This window comes from Phycodurus eques, chromosome 5 (genome assembly GCF_024500275.1).
Source record: "Phycodurus eques isolate BA_2022a chromosome 5, UOR_Pequ_1.1, whole genome shotgun sequence".
In the NCBI taxonomy this organism is placed as follows: Eukaryota; Metazoa; Chordata; class Actinopteri; order Syngnathiformes; family Syngnathidae; genus Phycodurus; species Phycodurus eques.
The window spans coordinates 4468810-4484219 of NC_084529.1; the positions used below are offsets into that span (position 1 = coordinate 4468810).

The 15410-nt window shown below is 41.5% G+C and overlaps 1 protein-coding gene across 5 annotated transcripts; it reads left to right on the forward strand.

The window, feature by feature from the left end:
- Positions 1–245: 245 nt before the first annotated feature.
- Positions 246–11619, forward strand: nr2c1 (nuclear receptor subfamily 2, group C, member 1). Of its 5 annotated transcripts, none has more exons than XM_061677091.1 (14): positions 246–315; positions 3298–3433; positions 3760–3993; positions 4181–4259; positions 4370–4549; positions 4625–4775; positions 5577–5673; positions 5897–6078; positions 7113–7266; positions 7875–7996; positions 8087–8232; positions 9096–9233; positions 9329–9434; positions 10503–11619. In XM_061677091.1, the coding sequence occupies exons 2-14, from the start codon at positions 3362–3364 to the stop codon at positions 10672–10674; spliced, it is 1833 nt and encodes a 610-aa protein (XP_061533075.1). In that variant the 5' UTR covers positions 246–315; positions 3298–3361; the 3' UTR covers positions 10675–11619. The 5 variants fall into 5 exon arrangements, with proteins under 5 accessions (XP_061533075.1, XP_061533072.1, XP_061533076.1 ...); XM_061677088.1 differs by lacking the exon at positions 246–315 and adding an exon at positions 700–800; XM_061677092.1 differs by lacking the exons at positions 246–315; positions 10503–11619 and adding exons at positions 829–945; positions 10126–10491.
- The last annotated feature ends 3791 nt before the right edge of the window (positions 11620–15410 follow it).

A 15410-nucleotide genomic window follows, 5' to 3' on the forward strand; every position in this document is an offset into this window, starting at 1 on the left:
GAGTCCTGCGTGTCATTGTCGTGTTGGAGCTTGGCCAATTTCCTGTGACAAAAACGATTTTTATTTTTTGCAAAAATAAATAAATAATTGATTTGCCATGTATAGCAATACTTGTGGTAGATCTCTAAATAATGTATCACACATATGCCTGTATGTAGTGGAAATATGTGTGTCAGCGGGCATTGGTGCAGGACTGCAAAAAAAAAAGGAAATGAAAGGTTTTCCCGGCAGGGGTGTTTGTGTGCACATGAAGGCTGGAGAAGTGAACCAATTGGGCGGAAAGCTTGAAGTTTTTAATTTTTTTATTTTTGGATGGTGAGTGGGGGGCTTGAAAAATGTTGCATCTTTCAAAGGCGTTTGGGAACTGTTTGTTGTTGTTTTTTTTAAATCAATAGTTTGTATATCTCAAGCAAGAGCATTATAGTTGAAAGTAGAAAGCACTCAAGAGAGTACTGACCTGTGTGAAAGAGACATTTTCATAACGTACTTATCATTACTTGCACCAAAACAACATTTGGAATATTCGTTGTTTATAGCCTACGAAAATACTGCTTCGACCCACTTGCGTGAACAAGTGAGTTTAAGACGCCTGTACAATCATTTTTTTTTTTTTTTGAAGTCGTTAAGTTAGTCTGAAAAGTTGCAAAATCGAGCAATTTGTGACGCATGCGCATGTTCACCGTCAAGGAAAAAAAACGGGGGTCACGAACCCTGACCCTCGCACCAAGCTATTAAAAAAAATAATAAATAAATTGGGGGGGGAATCAAAGGATACATTTCAAGTAGCGGTTTATGGACAGGTAAGAAAATATGATTTGTGTGTGTGCGGAGGAGTCTTGGTTATTCCGGTCCCATCCGAGGGGCGGGAGCGCTGGGTAACAGCCGGGCTGCCATTGGCTTCCTACTAACACACAGCTAACAGCTAGCTCGTTAGCACGACGCAAAGTAAGTATATCGTTCACATAAAAAAAGCTATAACAATAAGATAGGACTTCGATTTTTTGAAAGTTCCATTTTAAGCAACGTATTCATTCTCTGCCTAGCGTGCTAACTGCTACTTAGCTGGCGTTAGCGCAAATGCTAACAGTGGTAACTACTATCCCAATAGGCGACAGGCACGTGAAGCGCAAAAGTGGGGATAGTTATGCTTCTATTTTGAAGCGTTGTGGAGGAATCCAAAAGCTATTTTAATGTTACATTTGGCCGTCCTCTCTGTAGTCGCTGCGTTTCCGCTGCGTTCGTACGGGCCTCTTTGGAGCTAGTTAGCATGCTTTAACCCTTCCAAGTTGACCTTTCACCGACAGGAAAAGAAATACCTTTATCTTCCGTATCGATTTTTTAACGGGGTGGGGGGGGGGGGGGGGGGGGGGAATCTGTCAGTCGGGGGTATGTTGCTCGGATACCGCAATGACGCCGGGTTGTTCCTTGTCACTTTATTGAGAATCAAAAACAGTCTGCATTTAATTGTCCGTACGCAATTGCTAACACAGGCCACGAACGTTCGTTGGTTACGGTCAATGTAGCAATGTTAATACATTTTCGAAATAGCTTTATATTAAAATATACAATATCATTGGCTGGAGAAGTGTTACACGAATCAAACGATCCCTAGTTTGTAATAATCAGATAAGGATGAAGGATTTCATGCCGCTTTTTATGTCGTAAATTTGCTAAAACTTTCTGCCCAGTTATCAATGCAAATCATTTGGAAAGTTCTGAACCGATACCTTGACTCTTTGGTAGTGAAATGCATCGGCTGTTAGTCTTATTAATTGAAAAGATGATGTTTACAAAGGCCATTTTCCGATTTTTTTTTTTTTTTACTTGCGGCCTCCGCTCGAGCCGCGCAAAAGAAAACAACAACAACGATATTGAATAAAGGACATGTAGGTTTCTGTCATGGATGAATCCTATGAACTTGATTTTACGACGCCAAAATCGAGGAACATTTTCATCTTTGTCAGAACCACAGGAAATCTCAACAGAATTGAAAAGTGAAAAAAAGGAGGTGGTAATGGGATTTCCTAACAGAATCTGAAAAGAACAAGCATTACCTTGCGCGTACCAATGAGAAAACACGATTTTGGTGGACCTCTGCTAAATTCACATACCTCATTTCTGGCACAGCAAAATGGAAAGTCAATGGCGGCCGGTTTTCTGGATTTAGTAACATTGCTACTAGTCAGTGCATCTATGAAAAGCGTTTGAACATTTATTCAACATCCTTGAGATCCTTCTTAAGGTAATTTACTAGTACACTCTTTGTATTTTTGGTCTGTGATCAACATGCAGTTTACCATAGTTATTCGTTGTTTTTCATCTAACAAAGCTCCGGTTCTGACATGTCTCACTCAAATATGGAGCTTCCAAGCGGGGTCAGGGGTCATTCTAAAATGGCCCTGATCGAATTGGAGCAGATCCTATGATGCTTACCTGTAGGCCAATTTGCAGACTCACCGACTCTGCTGTGTGGAACGATAAGGAGCAAAGTGGTTCACAATTATGTCCGAGTATGGAGGGTACTGTTTATCTTTTAAAAAGGTACATAATTTGGTTAAAAGTTTGTCGTTGGGGTGCGGCCGACTCAGAGCTTCCCATTGACTGGACCTGTCGCGCTCTGCAGAGATACTTGTTTGCTGTCGGTAAAGTTGTCTTTAATCACCAAGCTTGTCACGACAGTCTTCATCCAGCATCGCAAGCGTCATCATCTCCGAGTCCCGACAAGGAACTCAGCCTGATGTACCGAATCCTCACTAGTGAGCTAATTAAGCGCACTAGCATAATGATTGTTCCTCCGCTGGCTCCCAGTGTTGGATGACTTCTTTCTGCACACTATTATAACAATTATACTAGTGTGTGCAAGCCTTTCTTCATAGTGCGCGAGTTTTCATTCGTAATTAAGCAAAGCTTTTCAAGCCTTTATTCAATATCATACTAGACCACTCAGTTGTCTTACGACTGAGGGCAAAGAGTGTACTATTACATGGACCTTAAGGTAGATATCAAATAAATGCTCACACGGCTTTCCACGTGTACTCTGTTTTGCCTGGGGGATAGTGCATATTTATTTTTCCATGACATTGTGTGTATGGAGGGAAAAAAAAACAAAAAACATTTAATCACATCACATTTAATAATCAGCATACAGTATATCGATTTTGTGTAGCATTGATCACCGTACATGTAATCGTGACGTAATAGTGGCGGTGTTAAGGAGGCGGGATAGGTCCGCACCGAAGGCCCAGGTACCAAATGTGCGACCTGCAAATGCTGTTGCTGAAACCGTTTCCTCCGTAGGTGTGTCGACTTGATGGGGCACTGAGGCGAGGCGCAGTGGGAAGTCGATGTGTGCGGCTTGAGTATGGATGGGCAGACTCAGAGGATACAGCTTGTGTCAGCAGATAGCACCATGTCAATGGGACACCGAATTCAGGTAATCCATTTTCAATTTTGGATTTTGATTTTTGTCACTACTGGGGACGATACCGGTGTGAACGGCCGCATTGTACAATCGAGTAATGGTTTCCCACAATAATTAGGAGACAGATAAATATCGATCTGCGGCACTTTCTTTCAATAAATCTCTTGCCAGTGTTTACATTTTCAAATTCCATTTTTCCTAGAAAACCACAATTATTGACCAGTTAATACATTTACGAACACCTGATAGCAAATCCCGTGGTTATCTTATGGCTCTTGACTGTTGAGATTATTTGTTGATATTCAACACTTCCCATCACATCTGGAAATGTCCTCCAGGTTGTGACTGATCCGCAGACTGGCCAGAAGATCCAGATTGTCACCGCTCTTGAGCCGGCATCTCCCGGCAAGCAGCAGTTCATCCTTGCCAACGCCGAATATTCCTCCGGCGGGAAGGTGATCCTGGCCAAGCAGGACGGCTCCCCCAGCAAGGTCATCCTCACCGCTCCAGACGGCTCGGGGGTTAACCGGCTGCTCTTTGCCTCTCCCGATCTGTCTGGACCGCAGATTCAGGTTCGGACAATAAGACAAATCTTTTCATTTCCTCAGAGTGATGTTATATGATTCTTGACAGTGAAAGAGATTGTTTTTAAAAGTGTTTAAAGCGTGTGGATTTTCACCTATACGCAGGGGTTCACTGTATTCAACCTTAAATTGTTTGTCCAGTGTTGAATGACACTATTCTCTGTCCCGTTGTCAGTTTGTAACCGAGGGCTCAGATCAGTCTTTTGCCAAGCCCATTGTTGAGTACTGCGTTGTCTGCGGAGACAAGGCCTCAGGTTGGAAATATATAAACTTTTGTTTGCTTTAACGCTTTTTTTCCCAGTGACGCACATCTTGCTAATGTGTTCCATTTGCCGTGACCCCCCCCCCCCCATCCCTCTCGCAGGGCGCCATTATGGAGCCGTCAGCTGCGAGGGCTGCAAGGGCTTCTTCAAACGCAGCATCAGGAAGAACCTGGTGTACACGTGCAGGGGCTCCGGCGAGTGCGCCATCAACAAGATCCACCGAAACCGCTGCCAGTACTGTCGACTGCAGCGCTGCATCGCCGTGGGCATGAAACAAGATTGTACGACACGACAATGTGTGTTCTCCTGTAATGCGCTAATTCTCATACTCACCAGAGCGCGTTGCTATTTTGTAGCTGTGCAGTGCGAAAGGAAACCGATGGACGTGCCCACAAGGGAGAAGTCTGTCAACTGCGCAGCCTCTACAGAGAAGATCTACATTCGGAAGAACCTGTGCAGTCCCCTCGCCGCCACACCCACCTTTGTGTCCGACAAGGAGACTTCCAGGTGACGTAGAGAAATGATTGCCTTTGTACATCCACCTGTCCATTTTTTTGCTGTTTTTTTATTTTATTTTTTATTTTATTTTTTTTTTTAAATAATATATATAGACTGGGTGCTGGCCAATCACAGAGCATGCTTTTGTGCCTTCTATCCTTTAAAGTGAGGCCTGGCCGATTAATTGGACGATAATAGGCCTTTTCAGATTGGCAACAATCGGCCGGATGGCTTTCCTATTTTTATTTTTATTTTTTTACACACTACAATATAAGACAAAGATTGACATTCAAACAAACCTTTAAATATCAAAATGGCAGAATTTTTTACAATTTTGTTTTAATGGTGAAGCTAGTCTATTCAGAACTTAATAGATGAGACGGACATTATAAAGCAACTGGTATCTATTAAAGTACAAAATCCTGTTCTTCTTAACAATATTACAATATGCTAGTTTATGGTAGGCGGCACGGTGGACGACTGGTTAGCACATCTGCCTCACAGTTCTGAGGAACCGGTTCAAATCCGGCCTCGCCTGTGTGGCGTTTGCATGTTCTCCCCGTGCCTGCGTGGGTTTTCTCTGGTTTCCTCCCACATCCCAAAAACATGCATGGTAGGTTAATAGAAGACACTAAATTGCCCGTCGGTGTGAATGTAAGTGTGAATGCTTGTTTGTTTATATGTGCCCTGCGATTGGCTGGCAACCAGCTCCCACCCAAAGTCAGTGCTATAGAAAATTGGATGGATTTATTATTTTTTTTCCCCCAATAATCATGTGATTTGTGATGTAATAAAAGTCTATGCAAACAGGTCAACACATTTGCTGGAGTCAAGCATGTTGCTCAACATCCAGCAACCCTTCTCTAAACTAGAAAACACCATCTTGATCCCAGCATCCCCGGAAAAGGTAACTCCAGCAGTCCCATTGGAAAAGTACTATACATTACACGCCCAGACCACAATATTATTAGTTAGTAGTGCCTATTTTGTTAATAAACTATTAGTGTGCAGGTAGGTGCGTTCTGCGATATAGCGGGGCTTTATTGTACTCGGTATATCTGATTGACTGCTAAGAACATCGTAGCATAATTATTCCAGCATGCCCAAATTATATGCTGCTTTTGTCTCAGCACGACGACCATTCTCAAGGTGACCTCGGCACACTGGCCAATGTGGTGACCTCCCTTGCCCACCTTAACAAGGCGATAGAGGTCAGCGACGGTGCCGGCGAGCTGGTGGGGGTGGAAACGCTCAGCAACGGCGACAGTTCTGTGACGGACATGCAGGAAGACGAGCAAAGCGATATCACTAGGTGAGTGAGCACGCATTACGAGCAGAAAAAAGAGGCTGCCGTTGCTGTTTGGCAAAGGGGGGTACATGTAATCGCAAACGGAGTATTAAGATTGTGTTCTCGTGCTTAAAGACGACGAAATTCATTGGAAGTACGTCATCCTCTCAGCCATTGTCAGGGTGCTGCGCTGTGCTGCGTTATAGTCAGCATTATTTTTTCTCTGTATGAACTATGTCAGTGGTGTTTTTGAATGAAAATGATTTCAGATTTTAGGCATTCACAGTAAAGGGAATCTTTACTGACAGCCTACTGAAATACACTTTTTGTCTAACGGTAAAGACATAAACCGTTTCATAAAAATGGTGTGAGTTGTACAATGGTTTTGCTCTTCGAACTCAGCGGATACAATTGCATAAATGATCCTAGCTACACTTTAAACCCATTACCGTCTTGTCTTGTTACAGTCCTAATAATGGTAAAGACATGCAATATTTCTGACACTTTGCAAATTCATGCATATTTGTTCAGGTCGCAGCAATAACAGCATTTATTTTGCTGTCTGCTATTGTGTGAATGCAAAATGGCTGCCTCAACCTGGCACTTCGGCTGACCGATCCTTCTGGTGTATTGCAACAACATCACAGCTTGAGTGACAAAGATGGGCTGTTTGTAAAAGACCGAAATAAAGGAACTCTCAAGACACACAGATGCATTTGTTAGTTTTTTCTTAGTTAGGAGAAAAATCCGATGTATCCCACAAATGTTATTAGCATCTTCAGAAAACAGGTTGCAAATCATGAAACTTCATTTCCAACACGTAACCATAAAAACATTTTGACATTAAAAGTTTGAAAAATATTGCTTTAGGATGTTTTTTCTGACAAACAATTAGGACCTTTTTGATGAACTGCCACTAATTCAGATTCTCATATCAGTAAAATTCATTAATTTTCAAAAGGAAATTGAGTGGTCTGTATCTTAACTGAAAATGACCCAGATATTTCTTTTATTTTTCATGGAACATTTGTGGTGATGTTACCCTGTATGTCATGCAGAGCCTTCGACACGCTGGCCAAAGTTCTGCACTCAGGCGACGGCTCGTCGGCGACCGACCTGGAGGCCACCATGCAGCTGATGTCGGGGGACCAGTCCGGTCCGGTGTTGGAGCTGGAGGGTTCGCTGCTCTCCGATAGCCATATTCCTTTCAAAGTAAGCCCGTGGCCAGCAGATGGAGGACAGTAGGGGGTTTATATGGAGCCTTCTATTTGGATTCTGATAGGTTTAGAAGCCCAAGCCGAATGAAAATGCTCCATATAAACACCTCAATCGGAATAACGATCTTTCGATTTCACAGGGGTGGAATATTGCTTTTGCCAAACTGCTCAGAAGTACATTTTCGTCATGTAAAGCCGTCAGTCGGAATGGAGCCGGGCAGCGCACCGTCTGCGCATGCTCCTTCCGTCTGGACGTAAATGTCTGGTGACCTCATCGTTTACGAATAAATATGGCGGTTTCCAACCAGACGTCGTATGCCCTGGAGATGTCTTTTTTTCAATATAACTTCTTTTTTTATTAAGCAGTTATTGTATTAAGTGTAAAATCAATCCCAACTACTGTGCTGAATAGACAACGGACCTCCATCTTGATAAATATAGTGCACATGTGCACACCTAAAGGGAATAGATCATGTCACATTTTCAACAGTTGACCAGAGATCTCCAATCCAAATGATCGCGATGACAAAAAAGTCCACATGTAAACCCGTCTACCGTGTGCTCTTCTCTTCTGTTCCATTGCTCCCATTTTCCTTTGTACAGCTCATGATGCCTGTGCCTGTGCCGGAGTACCTCAACGTCAACTACATCTGCGAGTCAGCCTCACGCCTCCTCTTTCTCTCTATGCACTGGGCGCGCTCCATACCTGCCTTTCAAGTCTTAGGGTAAGTCACGTGCTCCTTTTTTTGCGTCTGCGGCGTCGCATTGCACAAAGAGGTTTCTTGCCGACGATTAACCCTGTTGTGCTTTTCCAGCGGTCAAGAGGACAACGACATCAACCTGATGAAAGCCTGCTGGAACGAGCTATTCGCGTTGGGTCTGGCTCAGTGTTCCAACGTTATGAACGTCGGGACCATCTTAAGTGCCATCATCAGCCATCTGCAGACCAGCTTGCAGGAAGGTATGAGTACCCTGTGACCTTGACCTACAAGTGCCTCAATTTAGTACGCGTTGAAATAGGGAAGAAAATGGACCAATTAAGGTACTGTAATGCCGTCACGTGTAGGCAAGGAGAGCCACAGCCGCCAATGCACTTGAAACCATTTATTGAACGGGACAAAGAGTCAAACAAACAAATTAAAAATGAGAACACTCACAAGGAGCTCCTGTAGGCCACACCTCACGCTCACACGCAGACTAACTGGCCGACGCAACTCCTACTCTGGATGTCACTCACTTGCCCACACCCCTTAAAGGCACACATCCAACACACAATTACTATAGTACATACAAACAAAACGCGTAACAAAAAAATGGATGCGTTTTTATCTGCGACTCAAACAAAACTCTCCTTACCTTTCGTCTTTGGCGAAGTGTTTCAGACTGTGTAGTCCAGCAGTCACTTGAAAATGGCTCTGGATCCTTGTCTTGCCTAGCTGTCAAGTCATGGGTTGTGAAACTCAGTGTGTAGGGGGGGGGGGGGGTGGCTAGTATGTAAATTAGCCAAAGTGCAATACGACTAACAGACGCATTTTCAGAAATAGGCAGCTGGCAAAAGATTGATTTGGTTGTTTAATTTTACACTTGATGGGTGGGCAGGCAACTATGTATACAAGCACCTGAACAGTCACTTTTCCCCATACTATGTCCCCTTTAAACCTCCTGCTATGTTCGACTCAACAATCATACTCATGCCTATTTTTCAATATTGCAAAGCTTGAAAGCTATCAATTTCCCCTGAATTGTATGACAAAAAGAGAGGATTTCTTATTTTTCTGCGTGGCTGTCAGTAATGTTTGTGTGCTCTGTCCTCGTGTCCAACAGAGAAGCTCTCCCAAGACCGGGTGAAGCTTGTGATGGAGCACATCTGGAGGTTGCAGGAGTTCTGTAACAGCATGACCAAGCTGTCTCCGGACGCTTACGAATATGCCTTCCTCAAAGCCATTGTTCTCTTCAGTCCCGGTGCGTCTTGTGAAAAGATTGTAACAGAGCACTGATACGAGGCCACACTCATGGACATGTTTTTTTTGTTTTTTTTCCATTTCATTTTGCGTCAGATCACCCGGGGATAGACAATACTCTGCAGATAGAGAGGTTCCAGGAGAAGGCCTACATGGAGCTGCAGGACTACGTAACTCGGACATATCCAGAAGATTCTTACCGGTCAGTAGTGCCTATTTTGATAGTCGGTGGTCCTCGGTGCACGCCGGAGTTTCGTTCCTATGGCGCTGACGTAACACCAATTTGTACATCAAGTCAGAACGAGTCCGTCATCTATTACTCAAAATTGTATGAAAACCACTCGGAAGGATATAAATCTAAAACGGTCAAATGAAAAAACAGTAAGTACAGCAGCAACTGAGCATGCTTTCTTATGCCACGTGACCATGTATTCTTTAAAGGGGACATATTTGCCAAACCCACTTTTCTAGTATTTGGGATGCAACATTGTCTCTGTGGTGCCTCAGGAAACATGTGAAATATGAATTAAAGTTGGCCACGCATTCCTAAGTTCCAGACACTTTTCTCCCAAGAGTACTAAAATCTCGACCTTATCTACGTCACCAGGGAAGATCTGCGCCTTCCCTTTCTGCTCCCTTCCCACCAGCATGCTCTCACAAGTGGGTCTTCTACACGGGGGGGACCTACTGTAGACAACGCGGATGCAAAATTGGCTCAAACACGAGTAGCTGTCAGAGGGGCCTTTTCTGGACACTTGTATGATAAAACCAATGTGCTTGAAATGAAATTGACAGTTTTATTTATACTAAGTCTATGTTAGAGAGTCACTTTATTAGGGTCTAAATAGCCAAAATACGGGACCTTTAAACTACTGTCAACCCCCGTTTATCAGGTGGCGTACTTCCGCGAAAGGAGAAAATCCGCAAAATAGAGAGACCATCTTAATAGGTAAATGCCTCACACATGCTTTAAACTTATTAAAATCCCTTTTCAAAGTATTTCGTGGCACCTGTTCTCACTCTCTCGTAAAGAAATGACAGCCGATCATATTAGATTACTTTGAGCGAACGAAAAGACTCGCTAGCACAGTTGTCCAAATTAGAGGAAAAGTGTGCTTGCTTCAACCTGTTTGTCCCAGTTGACGTTTACTGTCAAAGGTGACACATATAACACAAAAGAGAATTTAACTGTTTAATTGTGTACCGTTTTGTACGGTGAGTTTGTGTGTCATAGACGACAACGTTAACGTGACGCTCGGTTGCTTCGCAGGCTGTCCAAGCTGCTCCTGCGGCTTCCGGCGCTGCGTCTGATCAGCGCCGCCGTCACCGAGGAGCTGTTCTTCGCCGGCCTCATCGGCAACGTGCAGATCGACAGCATCATCCCGTACATCCTCAAAATGGACTCCACCGACTACAACAGCCAGTCGCTCCCCGGGGTTTGACACCCCTCGCGCCCCACTCCTCCTCTTTAGCGTTTAGAAAGACTGGACTGTTCCAGCCAGTCTCCGGCCACCACGTGGTCACCGCGTCTATTTATGTGGACCCTCCTCAAGTCGCTCAGCATTGCGTGACCCTTTCCAAGGTAAGAGTCCGGTGGGTATAAAAGTGGCAAGTGAGCCGGGCAATGTGTGCACAATCAGGACTGAACCATTGCTATTGTAGAGTGTGCATTTTACTGTACATAAACTAGTATTTTATGCTTCGTCTTTGCCTCAAGGCTTTTCTGGGAAACTGTCAAAAAAAGAAAAAAATCACGGTTATGTTAGACATTTTCTATAAGCTACTTGCAAAAAGTTTGTGATGCTGGGCTTTGGGGTGGAAGTTCAGGATGAACCTAAAATGCACAACTCCCAACTGTTCAATGTTTCAGCACTTTTTGAAAATTCACAACAGGTGTTTGATCCGTGATTGGACCAATACATTTCCACTTTGCCTTTCTGTGACTCTCAGTCTCTCTGCTGCAAACACTGACACTCTGTGACACTCTATGACTGGAAGAGTCACAGAAAGGTATAGGCTATAATGCAGTTTAGGTTCATCCTGAAACTTCACCCCAAAGCCCAATAGCCCCAACTTTTTGTGAGTAGTATACAACCATGCTGTCCTGTTTTGTTTTAATTAAAAAAATGTCCTCGTGAATTTATTTGTGAATTTTGAAAGGTTATAACCTTTTTCTTTTTTAAATTTTGTATTTGTTTGCCCATCCAAAGGATAGGACCGACAATACTGTCACTGTGTGTAAATAGAACTGTGAAGAGAATGTACCAAGGAGAATTTGGTGGAGAGCACTCTGTGATGATCACATCCTGTCTTTTGGACATAAAAAAAAAAAAAAAAGAAAATATTAAGGCCTCTTCATTTGAAAATAAAAACAAGTCTCAATTGAACTTTTAAGACTTTGGACGTGCTTTTCGTGTGTATTGCTACAAAGACAGTGTTAAACCAAATCAGTATTGTTGGGCCTTAACATTGTAGTCGAGTTTTGTTGGAGGTTCACAAAAGCTGTCCAACATTAAAGGTCAACTTATAATAGGGATGGGCATGATTACCTATTTAATTCTTGATTAAAAAAAATGTAAAAACTCAAAAAAGGTTGGCGCTGGTCTGCTTTGGGGTGAATAGAGTTTGAATTGAATTTTATATTTTGAGCATTTAAGAGCGATATGAAAAAAGAACAACAAAACAGACAAGATTAAAAGAAAATGAAGAAATCAAATTAAATTGTATAAATTTGAAAAGGTGTAGGAAGAAGTAAAAACGCCTGCCTCTACTTCCTTATGCTCCTATCTAACCTATTACTTTCTATAAAATTTGAAGTTTCAGGATTAACCACGATGACTTCGGTACAAATTTGAGTGATGTCGTCGCCATAGGAATGAAATGCCAACAATGGAGGAAGTAACTACTGACAGGAAATTACTGTTATCTGGCAGATGGGGAAAGAAATATTTTTTTTTTCAAAACAAATGCATGAAAATATGACAACTTAGAGAACAATGACAAAAAGGTAAAAATGCTGAAAAAAAAATCTAAAGATAATATGACCAAAAAAAAACAACTACCTGACAAATCTGACAGAAGGAACGTCTGAAGGTTAGTGTTGCGGTAAAAACAGAATAATTACTGACAAAAAAACTACAAATATCTGTCAAAAAACTGACAAACGTACAGCAAAAAAATAAATAAATGCAAATTAATTGAAATATGTAATCAAATGACAAAAACAAATATACAGGAAGAACTTTAAAAAAAAAAAAAAAGACACACCTGAAAGGAAATTGGCAAAAAACAAACAAACTAAATCTGCAGTCAAGCAAAAAAAAAAAAAAAAACACCACAAAAGTTGGACAAAAATATGGCAAAAAATAAACCCTGTTGAAAATCGATAACAATTTGACAACTATTTACAGAAAATGAAAAAAAAAGCCTAACAAAAATTGCCAAAACTTGGACATAAACATGATGTAAAATGGGGAGCAATCTGACAGAAATGGATCAAAATGAAACAAAAATGTTTTAAAAAAAAAAAAAAAAGTAAAAAAAAAAATTATGGTAAAATATAATCAACGAATCTCACAGAAATCGGGCAGAAAAAAAGACGCAAAAGATAGTGTCACCATAGGAAGGAAACACCTTACAGATAACAAAAGTCTGACAAAAATACAGTAAAAAAAAAAAAAACTAAGAAAAATGTATCCAAATCTGAGAAAAGCTTCCAAAAAAAAATTGACAAAAATATCGATTAAATAACTTGAAATACAGCAAAAAACTGACACCTTACAAAAATATGGCAAAAAATGTAACTAAAAATGTAAAAAGTTGGCAGAAACTGGCAACCTCCACACGATGAGCCATACTTTCTAACCACGAGACCAAAATGCTGCCCATGGTAAAAGTTTCTCCTTTCGTCAAATGCCTTTTTAGTCACTCCGTAAATCTGTTGTGGTGAAACTGGCCTCATTAACACATGACTCAAGTATGGACTTCCAAGTCCCACAGCATTCTCCTCCCCTGTTTTGGGATCTCAAGAGCTGCAGCAACTAAAACCAGCAGGAAACTCAAGTCAAATTTCTTTTTTCAAGTCAGTAATCACACATAAACCCAGCAGATTGTTAACATGTTGCTGTTGAATTATACACGCCGAGAGAACTATATCCTGCTGGGTTTTCGTGGAAGTGACGTTAGGGCTGTCGCGTCAACTCTTTCTTTACACTTGTCGGGGTGGGTCATTTCTTCAGAATCTTTTATTGTACGCACAAATACAGTAGGTGGACAGCGGTCACTAAATCCACAAGGATAACTGTGCTTCATTTTCCTGACCACTGCACCAACAAGTTTGCTCCGCTACTGTCATCCTGAATCAAGTCTGCACATGTGCAGTAAGAAGATGGAATAGTCCATCGCATAAGGAGGGAGTACTTGAAAAAAGGGTCTTGATATATGAAGCATTTTTGAAAACATGGAAATGGATGATGCGCTGTGGCCATCCCGAGCAAGCCCAAAGGAAAAAAAGGACTCATTCAATTCGAAAAGAATTTCAAAACTTTTTCCAACACTGTCACTATTGAATCTTTTGAGAATCAATTTATTTATTTATTTTTAACCACTAACATGCATTTTAGTCTCATTTATGAGGGGTGGACCTAGAGCCTAAAACTGCGTATTTTGATACTGAGTGTTTGGTATACATTTAGTGGACAGAATTTGGGAAAGCAAAATGCTAAACGGTTAGCAATCGCGATTAGCATTAGCGCGAGATTACCATTTTAGGTCAGAAAATCCTAACTACCATTCAGATCACTCATAAAACATGTGTACATTACACATCTAACAGTGTCTTAAAAATCACCACCTGTCTTGTTTTTGGCGAAGTTCATCAGTGGCCCAACACCGCGTCCGTCCGCAATAAACGTCGGTGTGAAACATTGGTTCCGGCAGCGCAAACACGGTTCTGTGTGTGGCTTCTTTTTTTTTTTTTTTTTTTTTTTTTTTTTTTTGGTTTGTTTCTACCACCCCCCCCACCCCAGCCCACAAGTGCGCCTCTCAACTCCAAATAAAGTTCAGCTGTTCTAGTGCGATCTGTACGCCAACCCCAATGGCCTAGCCCACGACAATTGACACAAAAGGGTTCCCTTAGCTTGTCTGCTAACAAAGCAGGCCAAAATAATTGCAAAGACAAATGACAACAAACCAAAGTTGTGTGCGAGCGGTGCCGCAACGTGTGGGCCCGCCTCGCTGGATTAGCCCGTTCCAGTCTGGCTCAATTCGGAGCCGAGGCCCAGGTGGAGCGTTCCCACGCTCTCGCTGGGATTTGGGATTCATTGCGCCAAAGGAGGGATTGCCAAGCAAGGCCACAAAAGCTCCATTTTGCAAGGAGACGTATTATTGGTCATGCAAGCACACTTATGTAAGATTTGATCAAGGAATTGAATATTTGTCAAACGAAAATTCAAACACGTGATTTACATCTATAGTCTTTTAACTACTTGCTCTTTTTTTTCAAAATAGGTAAACGTGGACAATTGAAGAGTTTAAATGCAAACGTGAACATCGTTTTGTGTGTGTGTGTGTGTGTGAATTGAGTCAAATGAGTTTTTAAATTTCGTGTTCCAGGTAAAAGCGAATCATTTGTATTTGGAGTATTCCAAATTAATTCAGATGAAGCAATTAAATTTAAAAAATCTCACTTTTACTGAAAAGTTCTGTCAAAGAGGTCTTTCTTGTCATTTCAGCACAAAACCAGAGAACCTCAAGAAAATTCTATTTTCTTCAAAAACAGACAAGGCCCAATTATTCACATAGCTATAAAACCACACAGAAATGGTAAGTTTTATGGTTTGTGACTAAAAATTGATAACGAGTCTCCTACAACTACAATTGTTTGTTTGTCACCTTAAAGGCATACAGCAGTTGCCCAAGTCATATTTAAACATTCCAGGGAAACAAAAAAAAACAACAAAAAACACAATTTTTAGCAAGCACATTATTATTATTATTATTATTATTTTTATGAATTAATTTGCTAACATTATATTGATATTGACCTGCACCTGTCTGAAGGTTACATATGTAACTATATAAGTAATATATTTGTTGAAAAAAAAAATATATATATACATATATATATATATATATATTTTTTTTTTAAACCCTTCTGTTAGGTTGCAGGTAAAGTTGA